This window comes from Centruroides sculpturatus, unplaced genomic scaffold (genome assembly GCF_000671375.1).
Source record: "Centruroides sculpturatus isolate CEXI.00-Female unplaced genomic scaffold, Cexi_2.0 scaffold160, whole genome shotgun sequence".
NCBI lineage: Eukaryota > Metazoa > Arthropoda > Arachnida > Scorpiones > Buthidae > Centruroides > Centruroides sculpturatus.
Genome location: NW_019384435.1, coordinates 89,669 through 106,486, shown reverse-complemented (window position 1 = coordinate 106,486; position 16,818 = coordinate 89,669). Strand labels below are relative to the sequence as shown.

General features: G+C 36.0%; 3 protein-coding genes and 1 pseudogene across 3 annotated transcripts; 3 read left to right on the top strand and 1 right to left on the bottom strand.

Annotated features, from left to right (window-relative positions):
* The first annotated feature begins 1,596 nt into the window (after positions 1 to 1,596).
* LOC111619908 lies at positions 1,597 to 4,264 on the top strand. The gene is made up of 3 exons (XM_023361733.1): positions 1,597 to 1,846; positions 2,042 to 4,149; positions 4,244 to 4,264. The coding sequence occupies exons 1-3, from the start codon at positions 1,597 to 1,599 to the stop codon at positions 4,262 to 4,264; spliced, it is 2,379 nt and encodes a 792-aa protein (XP_023217501.1).
* On the top strand, positions 4,211 to 5,758 carry LOC111619878. Its single transcript, XM_023361701.1, has one exon. It carries the CDS (start codon positions 4,288 to 4,290, stop codon positions 5,443 to 5,445), a length of 1,158 nt encoding a protein of 385 aa, XP_023217469.1. The 5' UTR covers positions 4,211 to 4,287; the 3' UTR covers positions 5,446 to 5,758.
* A 3,424-nt stretch (positions 5,759 to 9,182) lies between these two features.
* Positions 9,183 to 10,903, top strand: LOC111619907 (annotated as a pseudogene).
* A 2,063-nt stretch (positions 10,904 to 12,966) lies between these two features.
* Positions 12,967 to 13,413, bottom strand: LOC111619906. Its single transcript, XM_023361732.1, has one exon. It carries the CDS (start codon positions 13,411 to 13,413, stop codon positions 12,967 to 12,969), a length of 447 nt encoding a protein of 148 aa, XP_023217500.1.
* Between the last annotated feature and the right edge of the window lie 3,405 nt (positions 13,414 to 16,818).

Here is a 16,818-nt window from a genome sequence, read left to right as displayed (position 1 = left end):
TATACCTTATTCCTCGCTCTACTGAAAGAAGCGTTGATTCCTAGATGTGCAGCATGAATTTGCTGTAGAACTCTGGTTCTTTGTTTCTCTGAAATTATTATGGCAGGTCCTTTACATATAATATCCTTCCATAGGTATATGTCTTCTTTAAAATCGTAGTAAGGTTTGATGTTTGATGGGACAGAATTTTTATGTACCAGCCATCCTTCTGATATGTATTTCTTTAGAGTCTGTAGACTTAGAATTAGCTGAAAAACACAAGACAAGATCAATGAGTTTGGTGTCTGTAATTTTCATACCATCTTATTAATACTTGTTTGTCTAGGTCTGATGTTGAAAGCCTTACGTCCCTTGAAAGAACATCTGCAATGAGATTATCTCTTCCCAGCTTGTAATATAACTTGAAGTTGTATGTCAATAACTTTAGCATTAATCTCTGCAGTCTGGGAAACAATGCACTTAAAGGTTGGTAGTCAGTATATGCTACAATCTTCCAAATAGCAGGTGATCAAATTTTTACATCCATAATATAAGGCGAGTAGTTCCTTTTCGATTCAGGAATAGTTTTGTTTTTCATCGTCATCTTTGAATGATACACAAGCTAAGGGTTTTCCTTCCTGTGAAATTGCTGCTCCTAGAGCATGTTGACTGGCATCTGTATGTAGGGTTATAATTTTGTTTGTATCAAATTGTGCTAATGTTTGAGGCTGTGTTAGAATTTTCTTTATATAATTAAAATCCCTTCTTGCCTCTTCTGTCCATGTCCATTCAATATTTTTCCTGAGCAGCTGCCTAAGATTGTGTGTGAGATTTGATAAATTAGGTATAAATTTGCCTAAATAGTTCACTAATCCCAAGAATCTTTGTAATGCTTTTTTGACCCGTCCATCCCGCTAGATGGCGGGCAGTCTTAATGGTTTTTTTATGGTTAATATTTAATGTTTAATATTATTGGAGAGAGTTGGCAACACCAAGACGGTGGTGTTGAGTTACTAAAAGGCGCGAGAATATAGAGGAGTGCTCTTTCCTCTCGAATTGTTGTACATAGTTGATTTGTTGGTTTTTTTGTGTAAATAAAATCAAAAAGNTATTATTGGAGAGAGTTGGCAACACCAAGACGGTGGTGTTGAGTTACTAAAAGGCGCGAGAATATAGAGGAGTGCTCTTTCCTCTCGAATTGTTGTACATAGTTGATTTGTTGGTTTTTTTGTGTAAATAAAATCAAAAAGACAGACTTGGTGAACTTTTTCTTGGTTGGAGATATGACGGGAACCTGGAGTACAAACAAGACGGTCAGGTGAGACTTACAAAAATTAATTAATCATCACACGGGGCAAGAATCGGTCTGATGCGACATAATGGCGCCCGAACAGGGACTCAGGTTACCCAAAGCTATTGTATAGATAAATATTCTCCAATTGTTCTCCAACATTGTTTACATTTGGAAACACTCACTTAATGTGGAAAATGAGTGCTAATTGAAAGATTTGATGGAAATACATCTCGCATTATTTCTATTTGAGCTTGAATCGAGGTTGCCTCTATGTCTATCATTGTCTGCATTTGCTATTTGGCTTAATTAATAAGATTCACGTCATGGAGCCCTCAATCAGATTACGTGGATCCTACCGAGGCGCTTTTACAAAGTTCGCCGACAAGGTGCAGGAGTTTTTGACGTCGAAGGTTGAAGATTTCGATTCGTGTGCTGGATTTTTGGCCCAGTTACAGGAAAAATATTCTAAAATAGAAACCATCGACAAAGAAATATTAGATAAGTTACAAAAGGATGAGAAGTGTTCTCAACAGATGTTGGATGAGGAAGTTGAGGGTATTGAGAATTACAATGGTACATTCGTAGACTTGAAAACAAGACTAGAGCGCCGTTTGAATACGTCGAAGGAGCTAGATAAAACGTGAAGTGAAGGCGAAACTGGCTGTTCTAAGGGAAATTTTAAGCTACCAAAGATTGAATTGCAAAAATTTGATGTCAATTTGAAAAATTATCTTTCCTTTTGGGGACTATTTAAGAAAATACATGAAGATCCCAATATTTCGGATTTGGATAAATTTCAATACCTCATTCAGTCGACTCTGAAGGGCTCAAGGGCCAGGGAAGTAATCGAATCGTTCCCCGTAACAGCCGAGCATTACCCTCAAGCAATTGAGTGTTTAAATTCGCGTTTCGGAAGAGAAGATGTGCTCATCGAGGTTTACGTGAGAGAACTCCTGAGTCTAGTGCTAAATAATGCGTTAGTGCAAGAGCACAAATTGCCAATTGTGAAACTTTATGATCGTATCAAGACACAACTGCGATCCCTTAAAATGCTTGGTGTTACTATGGATAAGTGTGCTTCAATGCTCTACCCTTTAGTTGAATCTAGCTTACCGACTGATCTCCTGAGAATTTGGGAAAGACACCTAAATTCGATGCTACTCAAGTCTGGAAAAGAGAATTTCAACAAATTAGAAACTCTGATGCAGTTTTTGCGTAACGAAATTGAAAGTGAGGAGAAAATTTCCTTAGCCACAAGTGGGTTTGGCTTTCAAAACAAAACCAAGAAGGTTGTACAAGGTAAAATTAAGGCTACCTCTTCCTATAACAAGACTGTGCCAACTGGAATGGAACTTTTGACTTCTGCTCAAGAGAAACCATTTAGGGATCAGCAGTGTGTATTCTGTGAGAAATCTCATGCTAGTGCTGAGTGCAGGAAGGCGGAAAATTTGACTTTAGATCAAAGGAAACAAATCCTTATAAAGCGAGGAGCTTGTTTTAAATGCTTAAAACTGAATCACATATCTTCTTCATGTAGGGCAAAGTGCAGTTGTACAGTTTGTGGCAAACCGCATCACGTTCTTCTCTGTAGGAATAACCGAAAGGTATCTCCCAACAACACTTCTGTTGGTGAAGGTGACGGCGCCTCCACAGTATGTGAGCAGGCATTGGCTAATGTGTCATCAACTCCACGTGTCTTGCTACAGACTTTGGTTGTGATTCTGAGGGGAGAGGAAAGGTGTCTTAAAATCCGTGCAATTATTGATACTGCCTCTCAAAGGTCCTATATCTTGAAGAGCACTGCGGAAAGAGTCGGTTACCAACCAATGAGAAAGGAAAATTTGAAACATTCGTTGTTTGGAGGTTCTTGTACGGATATTTGCGAACACGATGTGTACAAGGTACACCTCTCGTGCATAGATGATAAATATCGTTGTAATTTTGATGTCTTGGACCAATCGACCATTTGTTTAACCATTCCCCCAGTTTCCCAGGAACTGTGTCAAGATGAATTGTCAAATATGGGGATATCCTTGAGCGATTGTCAAGGTCCCATCGAACTGCTCATAAGAGCAGATGTTGCTGGCAAACTGATGACGGGAGGAATCCAGAGACTCAAATCGGGATTAACTGCTATTGAAACGAAACTGGGTTGGACGATCTTAGGATGTGCAAAGGAGCATTCCGTACCAACTGAAGACTTGATTGTTACTTCGATGATAATTGGAGATTTGCGAATTCCTGATCTTTGGGAATTAGATATTCTTGGAATAAAGGACCCTGCCGAAAAACAATCAAAGGAGGAACTGGAACAAGCATCTATCGAACATTTTGAAAAGACACTGAAGAGAGACAGTGATGGTCGGTATATGGTATCCTTGCCTTGGATAAAAGGTTGCCAAGCTCTACCAAATAATAAGGTTCTAGCCGAGCGAAGATTAAGATCAACAGTGAAGACTTTACAAAAGAAGGGCCTGGTCGAGGGAGTCTTCGAGCAATGGCTTGAAGATCAAATAATAGAAGAAGTGGAAAACGTTAAAGTGAAGGAGACCAACTGTCATTACCTTCCACATAGAGCTGTCATCAAAGAGCATTCCACGACGAAGATTCGTCCAGTCTTCGACGCCTCCGCTAAAGAAAGGGGCAATGTCTCCTTAAATGATTGTTTAGCAAAAGGTCCTAACTACATTGAACTAATACCCAGTATCCTGAATAAATTTCGATTATTTGAATACGGAGTAATAGCTGATATTCGAAAGGCTTTTTTGCAGATAGAGATAAGTGAAGCGGATCGCAACTTTCTCAGATTCTTGTGGTGGGAGGGTGGCGACCCTGGGAAATTGAAAGTTTTCAGACATCGCAGGGTAGTGTTTGGAGTAAAGACTCTCGTATTCAGAAGTAAAGATAGTGAAGATTTCCGTTTACCCATTATCTTGCCTGGGAATCACTATATTGTACAAAAACTAATAGAGTGGAAACACAGAGAATTAAACCACGCTGGTGTTCAAATTTTAATGAATCATCTGCGCGAGAAATACTGGATACTAAGGTGCAGAAAATATATCCGGCTTATCACACTCCGATGCTCTAGGTGTCGAAGATTTGCTGTGTCTTCAGCCCACCCTGAATCTCCGCCATTGCCTGTGGATCACATAAGAGATGCTGCGCCATTCGAGGTTATTGGCGTTGATCTAGCTGGTCCACTGTACTTGAGGGATAGGCAGAAGTGTTGGATTGTTCTGTATACCTGTGCAGTGTACAGGGCTTTGCATCTCGAGTTGTTGATGTCTCTGTCAACGAAGGCGTTCCTGCAAACATTCAGACGATTTGTGTCAAGAAGTGGACGCCCTTCTGTTATTTATAGTGATAACGGTACAAATTTTGTCGGTGCCGCCAAAATTTTCTCTGAAGCTGAACTTACAAAGATTAAAGATGAAATTCTTGTTCAGGACATTACCTGGAAGTTCATTCCTCCAGCTTCGCCCTGGTGGGGTGGCTGGTGGGAAAGGTTGGTAGGATGTGTAAAGCAGATTATTAGGAGAATTTTGGGACGAGCTTCGTTAACTTACGAAGAACTCTACACAATTATCTGTGAGGTAGAGGGTTTGATGAACTCTCGACCACTTACTACTCTCTCGGAAGATACTGAAGATTTGATTCCGTTGACTCCTAATATGTTTCTGCAAGGAATAAAGGAAACTGGACTTCCCGATTTAGACCATATGGAAAAGGTCAATCTTGGGAAGAGATTCCGTTATTTATGCAAATTGAGAAAAGATTTACGAAATAGATTTCGAATTGAGTACCTGGCGCAATTGCAAAACCCGAGGGGGTTAGCCAAGGGCACTAAAATGATTGCTGTGGGAGATATCGTCTTGGTTGGACATGACAATCAAAAACGACTTGATTGGCCTCTGGCGAGAGTTGTCGAGATCTATCCAGGTAAAGATGGATTGGTGAGAGTGGTAAAATTAAAAACACAGGTTGGATTTCTTATCCGTCCTGTTAGGAAATTGTACCTATTGGAGATTTCTTCGGGGGATGAGAAGAAAGATATGCAAGAAGAATTTCGTGACAGGACTGCAGGAAGTGATGTGACAAACTCATCTGAGAAGTATCGAGTCTCCAAAAGGGGCAGACCCCTAAAGACTCCCAATCGGTTAAATCTATAAACTGATTCGAACTCCTTCAATTTGTACTTTGTGTTTTGTTGAGTTTGAATTTAAGTTTGATTTGATTTTGCCTAACAAAATCAAAGGTGGGAGGATGACCCGTCCATCCCGCTAGATGGCGGGCAGTTTTAATAGTTTTTTTTATTTAATGTTTAATATTATTGGAGAGTTGGCAACACCAAGCTGGTGGTGTTGAGTGACAAAAAGGCGCGAGAATATAGAGCGGGACGCTCTTTCCTACTGAATCATTGTATATAGAAGGTTTGTTGGTTTTGTGTAAATAAAATCAAAAAGACAAACTTGGTGAACTTTTCTTTGGTTGAAGATACGNTGTTGACTGGCATCTGTATGTAGGGTTATAATTTTGTTTGTATCAAATTGTGCTAATGTTTGAGGCTGCGTTAGAATTTTCTTTATATAATTAAAATCCCTTCTTGCCTCTTCTGTCCATGTCCATTCAATATTTTTCCTGAGCAGCTGCCTAAGATTTTGTGAGAGATTTGATAAATTAGGTATAAATTTGCCTAAATAGTTCACTAATCCCAAGAATCTTTGTAGTGCTTTTTGGTTTTCTGGTTCTTTTAATTGTTGAATGGCAATAAGTTTTGATTCTCCTGGTTTTATACTGTCTGGTCCTATTATGTGCCCTACAAAGGTGACTTGCCTTTGTGCCAGTTGGATCTTGCTTTTTTCAAATTTAAGGCCAAGAGTTTCTGCTCTTTGTAAGACTTTTATCAGTTTTTGATTATGCTCTCTTAATGTGTAGCCGTAGATTAGAACATCATACATATGTGTGTAAAAGCCTTCAATATCTGAAAGTATCGTGTTGATGGCTCTTTGAAAATGCTCTGATGCTGTTGTGATTCCAAACAGCAATCTTGTAAATTTATATTTTCCAAAAGGTGCATTCATTATTAACAGTTCTTGTGATTGTTCTTCTACCGGTAACTGAAAGAAGGCTGATTTAGCATCCATAACTGTATATCATCTAGCTTTTGGAATGTTTGATAGCAGTTCTGTTGGTGATGGTTTCTGATAATTATCTCTGATAATGTATTTATTTAACTCATGCGGATCCATAGACAGGCATAATTTTCCTTGTTTCTTTTTAACAATGACCATTGAGTGGAGCCAACTAGAAGTTTCTTCTGTCTTTTTTAACATTCCTTTTCTAACCAGATCCTCTAAAAAACAGAAGTTAAACAAGAATTAAAGCTTTTGGGATCCTTCTAGGAGAGAAGTTTTGGAATTGCATTTTGATTTAATTTGTTTATGGTTATAAACAAATTAAATGTTTATAACTTAAAAATTAAACTCATGTTTGAGTTTGCCACTTCCCTCAAATACACTGGAATAGGATTTCAAAATATTTTCTGGGTTAAGTTCAGGTGTAATAGAATTTATCCTTTTAATAAGCTTTAGTTTTCTGTATGCATCTCCACTCAGTAGAGGTAGCCCACATGTCCTGATGATGATGAATTTGCTTGTGGTTTCATGGCTTTCAGACTTGAGTCGGAGGTGACATTCACTGACGATAGGTATTCTCTCACGTTTGAAGGTATAGGCTTTGATCTTACTCTGTTTTATCATTGGAGAATTGGTCCACTGCTTCAAATACATCCAAGAAATAACATTAGTGTCCGCTCCAGTATCTAATTTGATTTTAGTGGGAGTCCCATTTATTTTAATGATTTCTTCCCAGTGTTCATGCGTGACTTCATTCAGCACAATGATTCTATCCAATAGATAATCTTTCTTATCTGAGATGACAATGGAATTAGGATCATCAATTTCATTTATTTTCTTTTTGCATTTATTACAAAATTTGCCAAAAGCTGGACAGTTTCCATACTCATGTATAGTTAGGCATTTGTGACATTTTTTATTCTTGACACTATTTTTATTCACCATACACGTATTCGATTTTATCGGTTTATCTTTTTGTCTTGGAAACTGACTTTTCACCTTGTTCACTGCTATTTCTGTTGCCCTGATTTTAGATAATTGATGCTTAGACAGTTCAGACGCTCTTGCCATGTCTATTGCTTTGGCCAATATTAAGGTCGGATCTTGCAGCATTTTTTGTCTGATACCATCATCTTGTGTGCCTAAGACAAGACAATTCTGTCTCTTATAAGAGATTCTGTTAGGGTGCCAAAATCACATCCTTGAGCATTTGTACATAGCTCTGTTACAAATTCGTCCACAGTTTGTCCTGGCTTCTGTACAAGCAAGAAAAACACTATCTATAGTAGATATGTATTCTTATATGGCTGAAAATGGTCTGTGAATTTAGCTAAGATTTCATCCACTGTCAGATTCGTGGCATTTTCCTCTAAATGGAAATTGTTGTATATTTCTAAACCTTTCTCTCTGATTATATGGAGCGGAATACTTTTTGCAGATAAATTTATAGCTGTTGCATAAATATCAAATCATTGCTTCCATAAACTCCAATTGTCTGGATTTGACGTGTCCATGGAAAAAGATTCTGGAGGAGTATCATTAAGGATGCACCAATAAGCAAAATGACCGATTAATCGGTCGATTAGTGTTAATAATTTTTTGTGTTAATAGTTGCCACCTAGGCCGGATGGCCAAGCAGCCAAGGTGGCAACCCACCGCTCTGGGGGACCCGGGCTCAAATCCGAATGGGTCGAAAAGTCCCCAGGAAATTTTTGGGGGGTCCATTCAGACATGTTGGGCCTGCTATAAGAGGCCCTCTTAGTGCCCACAGGGCAGAAAGAGTATTTTAAAAAAAACAGTTAATTATATTATGATTATTATCGCATGTAATTATATATTCTTAATAAAAAGATAACATTTCATATGATACAAAATAATTTTGTAACAACTTGTTATAAAAATAATTTTCAATATGAAGCTACTTTTTCTTTTTCAGATTTATGTATTAAATTAAAATGATAAATTATTATTTTGATAAACTTTTAAATTTTAATTAATATCTAAATCCAAAACCCCCATGGCTTCCAGTATTGCTTGGAAATTTTTTAAGAAAGATAAAAACGAGAAGTTTTCCAAGTGCAATTTATGCCAGTCTTTTATTTCGAGAGATGGAAAAAATGCTAAAACTTTCGCCACCAAAAACATGATAAATCATCTGGAAAAATGTCATCATGAAAATTTTTTAAAATAAACTTAAAAGATGAAAAGAGAAAGTTCTGAAACGAAAGAAGCTGAATGTTCATCAGTAACAACGGAAACTCATATCCAAAGACAAGCTACTTTAACTCAATTAATAGAGAAGAAAAAATTGTGGAATATCAACGATACAAAGAAGTTTATTATTTGATTGGATAAATGATAAGCGTAGATATACAGAATACTTTGTTGTATCAGATTTAGGATTTCAAAGATTACTAAAAAAACTCGTTCCTAATTACAATATTCCCAGCAGAAAATATATATCTGAAAATAACATCCGTGATATATTTCAAAAAGTTCAGTCAAAAATTCAGAAAGCTATTGATGATTCAAAATGTACAGTATTTAACTGCTGATATTTAGACAGCAACTACAAATAATTTTCCTTTTTTAAATGTAACAGCCTCACTGGTTGAAGGATAATTTTCAGCAAGAGCTGTTTTGCGAATTGTTTCCTTTGAAGGTTCCCACACAGCTACACTTATCAGTGAACAGATAAAGATAGTTCTTGAACGATATAAGTTGACAAAAGTCATAAGATATTCTTAGTACTGAGAGATTCCAGAGCAAATATGGTAGCTGGAATCAGGAATTGCAACTTAGAAGTATTATCATGCTTTACACATACACTGCAGCTGACACTAAACGAATGCATATTTTCTCAACAAGATATGAAAACTATAATCACAGTTAATAGAAATATTGTCACACATTTTAATCATTCTTCTGTAGCTATAAGTAAATTGGAAGATTTGCAAGACAAGTTAGGTTTGCAGAAACACAAATTAATTCAAGATGTTCCTACTCGCTAGAATTCTACTTACTGCATGTTGCAAAGAAACTTTGAATAGCAAAAAGCCCTTGTGCATATATGCTATAGATAATAAAATTCCCACGTTGAGCACATATCAGTGGTCTCTCATATTATCAAAAGTAAAAAGCAGTAGTTCCATTAGTGGCATTTAATTCCACAATAGAAGAACTAGAAAATACAATATAAAAAGATTTTCAGCATATATAGAAAACAAGTCTTTATAGTTGTCATCCTTATTAGATCCAAAATTAAATTTTAAAAAAGTGATAGAGAAAATAAAAAGATGGACAATCAATAGCTTAGATAATGTTGATAATTCAAAATCTCAAGAAGCTTCTGCTTCTGGAGACGATCAAGATGGAGGATAATCTCTGAGTTTTTCTAATTTCTTTGATGAATTAACCTCTGGTGAACGAAACAATGAATAAAAGCATGCTTTTAAAAAGGAAGAAAAAACAAAACGAAGAAACAAACGTTTCAATCAAGAATTAGAATATTATTTACATTTACCTCTTATACAAAGACATAGCGACCCTTTTTTTTTTGTGGAGAAGTTCAAAAGTTTTTCCTAATTTAAGCAAAATAGCTATGAAATATCTAAGTCCCTCAGCATCTTCCATTGAAAGTGAAAGACTTTTCAAAGTTGCAGGTAACATTTAAGAGCTTTGAAAATGGTGAAATTCTCATGTTTTTGTATTACAGTTTAAGNCTTACAAAGATTAAAGATGAAATTCTTGTTCAGGACATTACCTGGAAGTTCATTCCTCCAGCTTAGCCCTGGTGGGGTGGCTGGTGGGAAAGGTTGGTAGGATGTGTAAAGCAGGTTATGAGGAGAATTTTGGGACGAGCTTCGTTAACTTACGAAGAGCTCTACACCATTATCTATGAGGTAGAGGGTTTGATGAACTCTTGACCACTTACTACTCTCTCAGAAGATACCGAAGATTTAATTCCTTTGACCTTTTCCATATGGTCTAAATCGGGAAGTCCAGTTTCCTTTACTCCTTGCAGAAACATATTAGGAGTCAATCTTGGGAAGAGATTCCGTTATTTATGCAAGTTGAGAAAAGATTTACGAAATAGATTTCGAATTGAGTACCTGGCGCAATTGCAAAACCCGAGGGGGATGGCGAAGGGCACGAAAATTATTGCTGTAAGAGATATATCGTCTTGGTTGGGCATGACAACCAAAAACGACTTGATTGGCCTCTGGCGAAAGTTGTCGAGATCTATCCAGGTAAAGATGGATTGGTAAGAGTAGCCAAAATAAAAACACAAGTTGGATTTCTCATCCGTCCTGTTAGGAGATTGTACCCCTTGGAGACCACTTCGGGGGATGAAAAGCAAGCTATGCGAGAAGAATTTCATGACAAGACTGCAGACTCTGATGAAAACAATCGCGAGGGGTCCTGTGATCAGTCCCGAATGACCTCTGCCACTGCAGGAAGTGATGTTACAAACTCATCTGAGAATCATTGAGTATCAAAAAGGGGCAGACCCATAAAGACTCCCAATCGGTTGAATCTATAAACTGGTTCGAACTCATTCAATTTATACTGTATGTGTTTTGTTGAATTTAAATTTAAGTTTGATTTGATTTTGCCTAACAAAATCAAAGGTGGGAGGATGACCCGTCCATCCCGCTAGATGGCGGGCAGTCTTAATGGTTTTTTTATGGTTAATATTATTGGAGAGAGTTGGCAACACCAAGACAGTGGTGTTGAGTTACTAAAAGGCGCGAGAATATAGAGGAGTGCTCTTTCCTCTCGAATTGTTGTACATAGTTGATTTGTTGGTTTTTTTGTGTAAATAAAATCAAAAAGACAAACTTGGTGAACTTTTTCTTGGTTGGAGATACGACGGGAACCTGGAGTACGAACAAGACGGTCAGGTGAGACTTACGAAAATTAATCAATCATCACACGGGGCAAGAATCGGCCTGATGCGACATTTTTGGTTTTCTGGTTCTTTTAATTGTTGAATGGCAATAAGTTTTGATTCTTCTGGTTTTATACTGTCTGGTCCTATTATGTGCCCTACAAAGGTGACTTGCCTTTGTGCCAGTTGGATCTTGCTTTTTTCTAATTTAAGGCCAAGAGTTTCTGCTCTTTGTAAGACTTCTATCAGTTTTTGATTATGCTCTCTTAATGTGTCGCCGTAGATTAGAACATCATCCATATATGTGTAAATGCCTTCAATATCTGAAAGTATTGTGTCGATGGCTCTTTGAAAATGCTCTGATGCTGTTGTGATTCCAAACGGCAATCTTGTAAATTTATATTTTCCGAAAGGTGTATTCATTATTAACAGTTCTTGTGATTGTTCTTCTACCGGTAACTGAAAGAAGGCTGATTTAGCATCCATAACTGTATATCATCTAGCTTTTGGAATGTTTGATAGCAGTTCTGTTGGTGATGGTATCTGATAATTATCTCTGATAATGTATTTATTTAACTCATGCAAATCCATACACAGGTGTAATTTTCCTTGTTTCTTTTTAACAATGACCATTGAGTGGAGCCAACTAGAAGTTTCTTCTGTCTTTTTTAAGATTCCTTTTCTAACCAGATCCTCTAAAAAACAGAAGTTAAACAAGAATTAAAGCTTCTGGATCCTTCTAGGAGAGAAGTTTTGGAATTGCATTTTGATTTAATTTGATTATAACCTCATGTTTGAGTTTGCCACTTCCCTCAAATATACTGGAATAGGATTTCAAAATATTTTCTGGGTTAAGTTCAGGTGTAATAGAATTTATCCTTTTAATAAGGTTTAGTTTTCTGTATGCATCTCCACTCAGTAGAGGTAGCCCACGTGTCCTGATGACGATGAATTTGCTTGTGGTTTCATGGCTTTCAGACTTGAGTCGAAGGTGACATTCACTGACGATAGGTATTCTCTCACGTTTGAAGGTATAGGCTTTGACCTTACTCTGTTTTATCTTTGGAGAATTGGTCCACTGCTTCAAATACATCCAAAAAATAACATTAGTGTCCGCTCCAGTATCTAATTTGATTTTAGTGGGAGTCCCATTTATTTTAATGACTTCTTCCCAGTGTTCATGCATGACTTCATTCAGCACAACGATTCTATCCAATAGATAATCTTCCTTATCTGAGATGACGATGGAATTAGGATCATCAATTTCATTTATTTTCTTTTTGCATTTATTACAAAATTTGCCAAAAGCTGGACAGTTTCCATACTCATGTATAGTTAGGCATTTGTGACATTTTTTATTCTTGACACTATTTTTATTCACCATACACGTATTCGATTTTATCGGTTTATCTTTTTGTCTTGGAAACTGACTTTTCACCTTGTTCACTGCTATTTCTGTTGCCCTGATTTTAGATAATTGATGCTTAGACAGTTCAGACGCTCTTGCCATGTCTATTGCTTTGGCCAATATTAAGGTCGGATCTTGCAGCATTTTTTGTCTGATACCATCATCTTGTGTGCCTAAGACAAGACAATTCTGTCTCTTATAAGAGATTCTGTTAGGGTGCCAAAATCACATCCTTGAGCATTTGTACATAGCTCTGTTACAAATTCGTCCACAGTTTGTCCTGGCTTCTGTACANTCTGTCTCTTATAAGAGATTCGGTTAGGGTGCCAAAATCACATCCTTGAGCTTTTGTACGTAGCTCTGTTACAAATTCGTCTACAGTTTGTCCTGGTTTCTGTACAAGCGAGAAAAATACATATCTACTATAGATAGTGTTCTTATACGGCTGGAAATGGTCTGTAAATTTAGCTAAGATTTCATCCACTGTCGGATTCATGGCATTTTCGTCTAAATGGAAATTATTGTATATTTCTAAGCCTTTTTCTCCGATTATATGGAGCAGGATAGCTCTCTGCTGTGGAATACTTTTTGCAGGTAAATCTATAGCCGTTGCATATATATTAAATCGTTGCTTCCATAGACTCCAATTTTCTGGATTCGACGTGTCCATGGAAAATGGTTCCGGAGGAGTTAAACTATTCATCTCGCTTTCTTTTTTTTTTTTTTCCTGTTACTTTAAAGTAATCGTTATATTACTATATAAAGGAGACTGTCTGTCTGCCGCAGCGTCAACCTTTGAACGAAGTTTCTAATTACTTGTATAGTTAAGCAGGCGCATGTTCGTTAAGCCTCGTTTCCTTTACTGGCTTAATTATCCGCTGCCACCATGTTTTATATGGCTTACTTTGTGTTTCCACGCCGTCCGTGACGCACTTAAGACCCCCCGTAAGACAGGAATGCAAACACTTACTCTGAATACTTTATTCAGGGTTTATTCGGAACGGACGATCTACACTTGCATACATTAAACATGGCCGTCTGTCTTGCACGTGCCGCGCTCTCTCTGGTGTTGCCAGATCTTACCATAACATGGATGAGGGTGACCAGACACATTATCTATTACCAATAAAATCTTAAATGGTTACCCTTCATTCTCCAAATATTTCTTCACTTTAGAAATGAAGCATTTATGAAACCATGCAGTGAATAATACAACTATAATCATGCCTTGGAATTGTGCTGCTAGAAGACAGGCATATACTTTTTATTTTTGTTTTTAAGATTCTTTGCTCAGTAAACAACTCAGGTTTTATCATATGTCTGGCCACATTGCCATGTAGTACTAGCATTAATCTGTCCTTGTATGTTTAAAACCTATTGCCTGTTTTGCACTTTTGTGTATATAGGTCCTCTCAGGCATATTTTCCAAAGAAGGCCTGTTTTGTCACAATTAAAAACTTGCTTAGGATTATAGACTTTCTCCTCAATGGTTTTTTTTAACTCTGCTATCTAGCAGAATTAAACACAATCAACAAAAGCATTCTTGTCAGCAGATGCAGTTTCTCTAATAATTTTTATATTTTTTAGATTAAACTTATTTTTGAATCTATGTAACTATCTCTTGCTTGCTGTAAATGGCTTAGTTTTCTCTTCCATACTGTCTTGTGACCAAATGTCCTCATATAATCTCAGTACCTTTTACTGTAACATGTTGCACTCTTTTTGAAATCATATCTTATACCACAGATTTAACACTTTTCCATCTTGAGTAACATCTTATTATGGACTGTATAAGAAACTTTTGTGGATTGGAGTGCAACAGAAAAGCTGGCACAAATTTTATTTTTGCTCTTCATTACTTCATGTATCAAAGATTCATTTTTTCCATGTGGCTTGGCAATCTCTGCAAACAATTTTTTTTTCTATTTCAACCATATTGAGAATTTTCACTTTCTCAATTATAATTAGTACTTTGCATCATCTTTTAGGCTTAGAATCCATTTTAGAATTTATTTAAAAAACTTACTTGAATAAAAATGTTTTAAATTTGGTTTAATGAAAAAAGACAGAAAAAACAACTATTTGATTCAATAAATCAAGCAAAACTAAATAAAATTATGCACCACATATAAAAAATCACAAGTTTTGTAATCAAAATGCATTTTGACAAGTTTACAACTGTTCCTATACAGCACTTTGTGAACTGCAGTTAACTGAAACCATGGTTGCTGAGATCATGGATACAGCAGTCTCACTGTACAATGTTTTGTTATCTTATATTGTATAATAGTTTTACCAGAAGAGCTGTTTTACTTTTATATAATAGTGAAGTTACATTTTTATCAGTAGTATATACAGAATTCCTAACAAAATAACTTAAAATTTTTAACAGTTTTTTGATATCCTATATAGGATATCAAAAAACTGTTAAAAATTTTAAGTTATTAACTGTTTTTTGATATCCTATATAGGATATCAAAAAACTGCTATCCTTTTGCCTGTGTCTATTTTTTATGAACTTTATAATATACATGTTATGGCATAATTATGTCCTTATTTTATTTTAAAGCAATTGTGTTGAAATTCATACACATTAAATTACATGATATTACAAAACATACCTCAGTGAAGGATTTTTGAGTTTCACTTTATTTCAATTCAGCTGCATGCAATGTCAATGCAGTGTTTGGACTTTCAAAACCCAGAGGGAGAAATTCAGAGTGGTAATGTTGGGTGATCTCATAGGCCATTACATATCACTATCATGCCCAATTCAGTGTCCAGAGAAGAGGTTATTTCAAGCTGCATGAATTTTCATGCCCAATAAGATGGAACTCCATCCAACTGAATGAAGACTTTATTGCTGAATAAATTCTGTTACTTCATGTCCAGATGTCCAGAAGGACAATTTCAATTAGAACAGCATGAAAAGATTCTGGTATGATAGTATTCCCAGGTAAATACAAAAAAGTCCCAGCACAGTTATTACTGACAGCAGACACAAGATGTTAATTTTCACAAATCCTGTAGATGATGATTGTCTGTGGAAAGTTGTTCTACCTACAAGCACTTGTACCAAAACCACTTCAAAGAACATTTTTCTAAAGAACATCACAAAGCACAATATTTGAAATCCTTCATGGGATATGTGAATATCCCAGTGATGATATTTGAAAGATATTGAGGGTAGTATCTGGATGTAGTATATGCTTTTGCCATAGGTACTGTATACCATGGCTACATTTCAGTTTAGCTTATAGTATGTTTGGGAGTTGATATATGGCAAGTATAGGTCTAAACAAGAATTTTGAACTGAAAATTCTGAGGTTAACTTCTACATTGGCATATATGCAATATTTGTAAATTTTTATATAATGATCCACACATGGAATTTTTATTTTCCATTAAAGTATTATCATCTAGATATCTGAGTAGTAACTTGTCTCCGAAGAGGATTTGGATTTGAATTAACTTAGACTTCACAATTCGTCATAGCAGATGTTTGGGCATTGCTCCTCATCTCTTGTGTCTGCTGGCCAATCTCATCATAGGTCAGATCCATCCATAATGGGTATAATTTTAGCTAACTTCACATGCTGGTATCTCACATTAAGCTATCTATTATATCATCATGATTTTTGGGAACAGGTGGATTAATAAGGCTAATTTAACTGTACTCTCAGTAATTTGAATAATTATACAAGTTATAAAAGATTTGTATAATTAATCAAATTACTGAGCTACAATTATTGAAATTACTAAAATAGTTTTTGATATTTTTATCATGTATAAGTTTTTACTTCTGTTTCTCTAGCTGTTCATTTTTTGTGAAGTTTGACATGGCACATATTCATTATTAGTATTCTATGTTCTCATCATTGTTCTATTTTTGTTTTATCTGTCTAGTTTGACTTTTTTTTAAGTCATCAATGTTTTTTGTCAATCATCCTTTGCAATACTAATCATTAGTATAAATTTGTCATTTTTCGCTCATCATCTCTAAGTTACAAACTTGATAATTCCTTTGCTTCTTGCTAACTTATATCATAATGCACAGCTAAAGATTTTAAAATATCTTAATTTGAACATTACATATTTTTTTATGAAG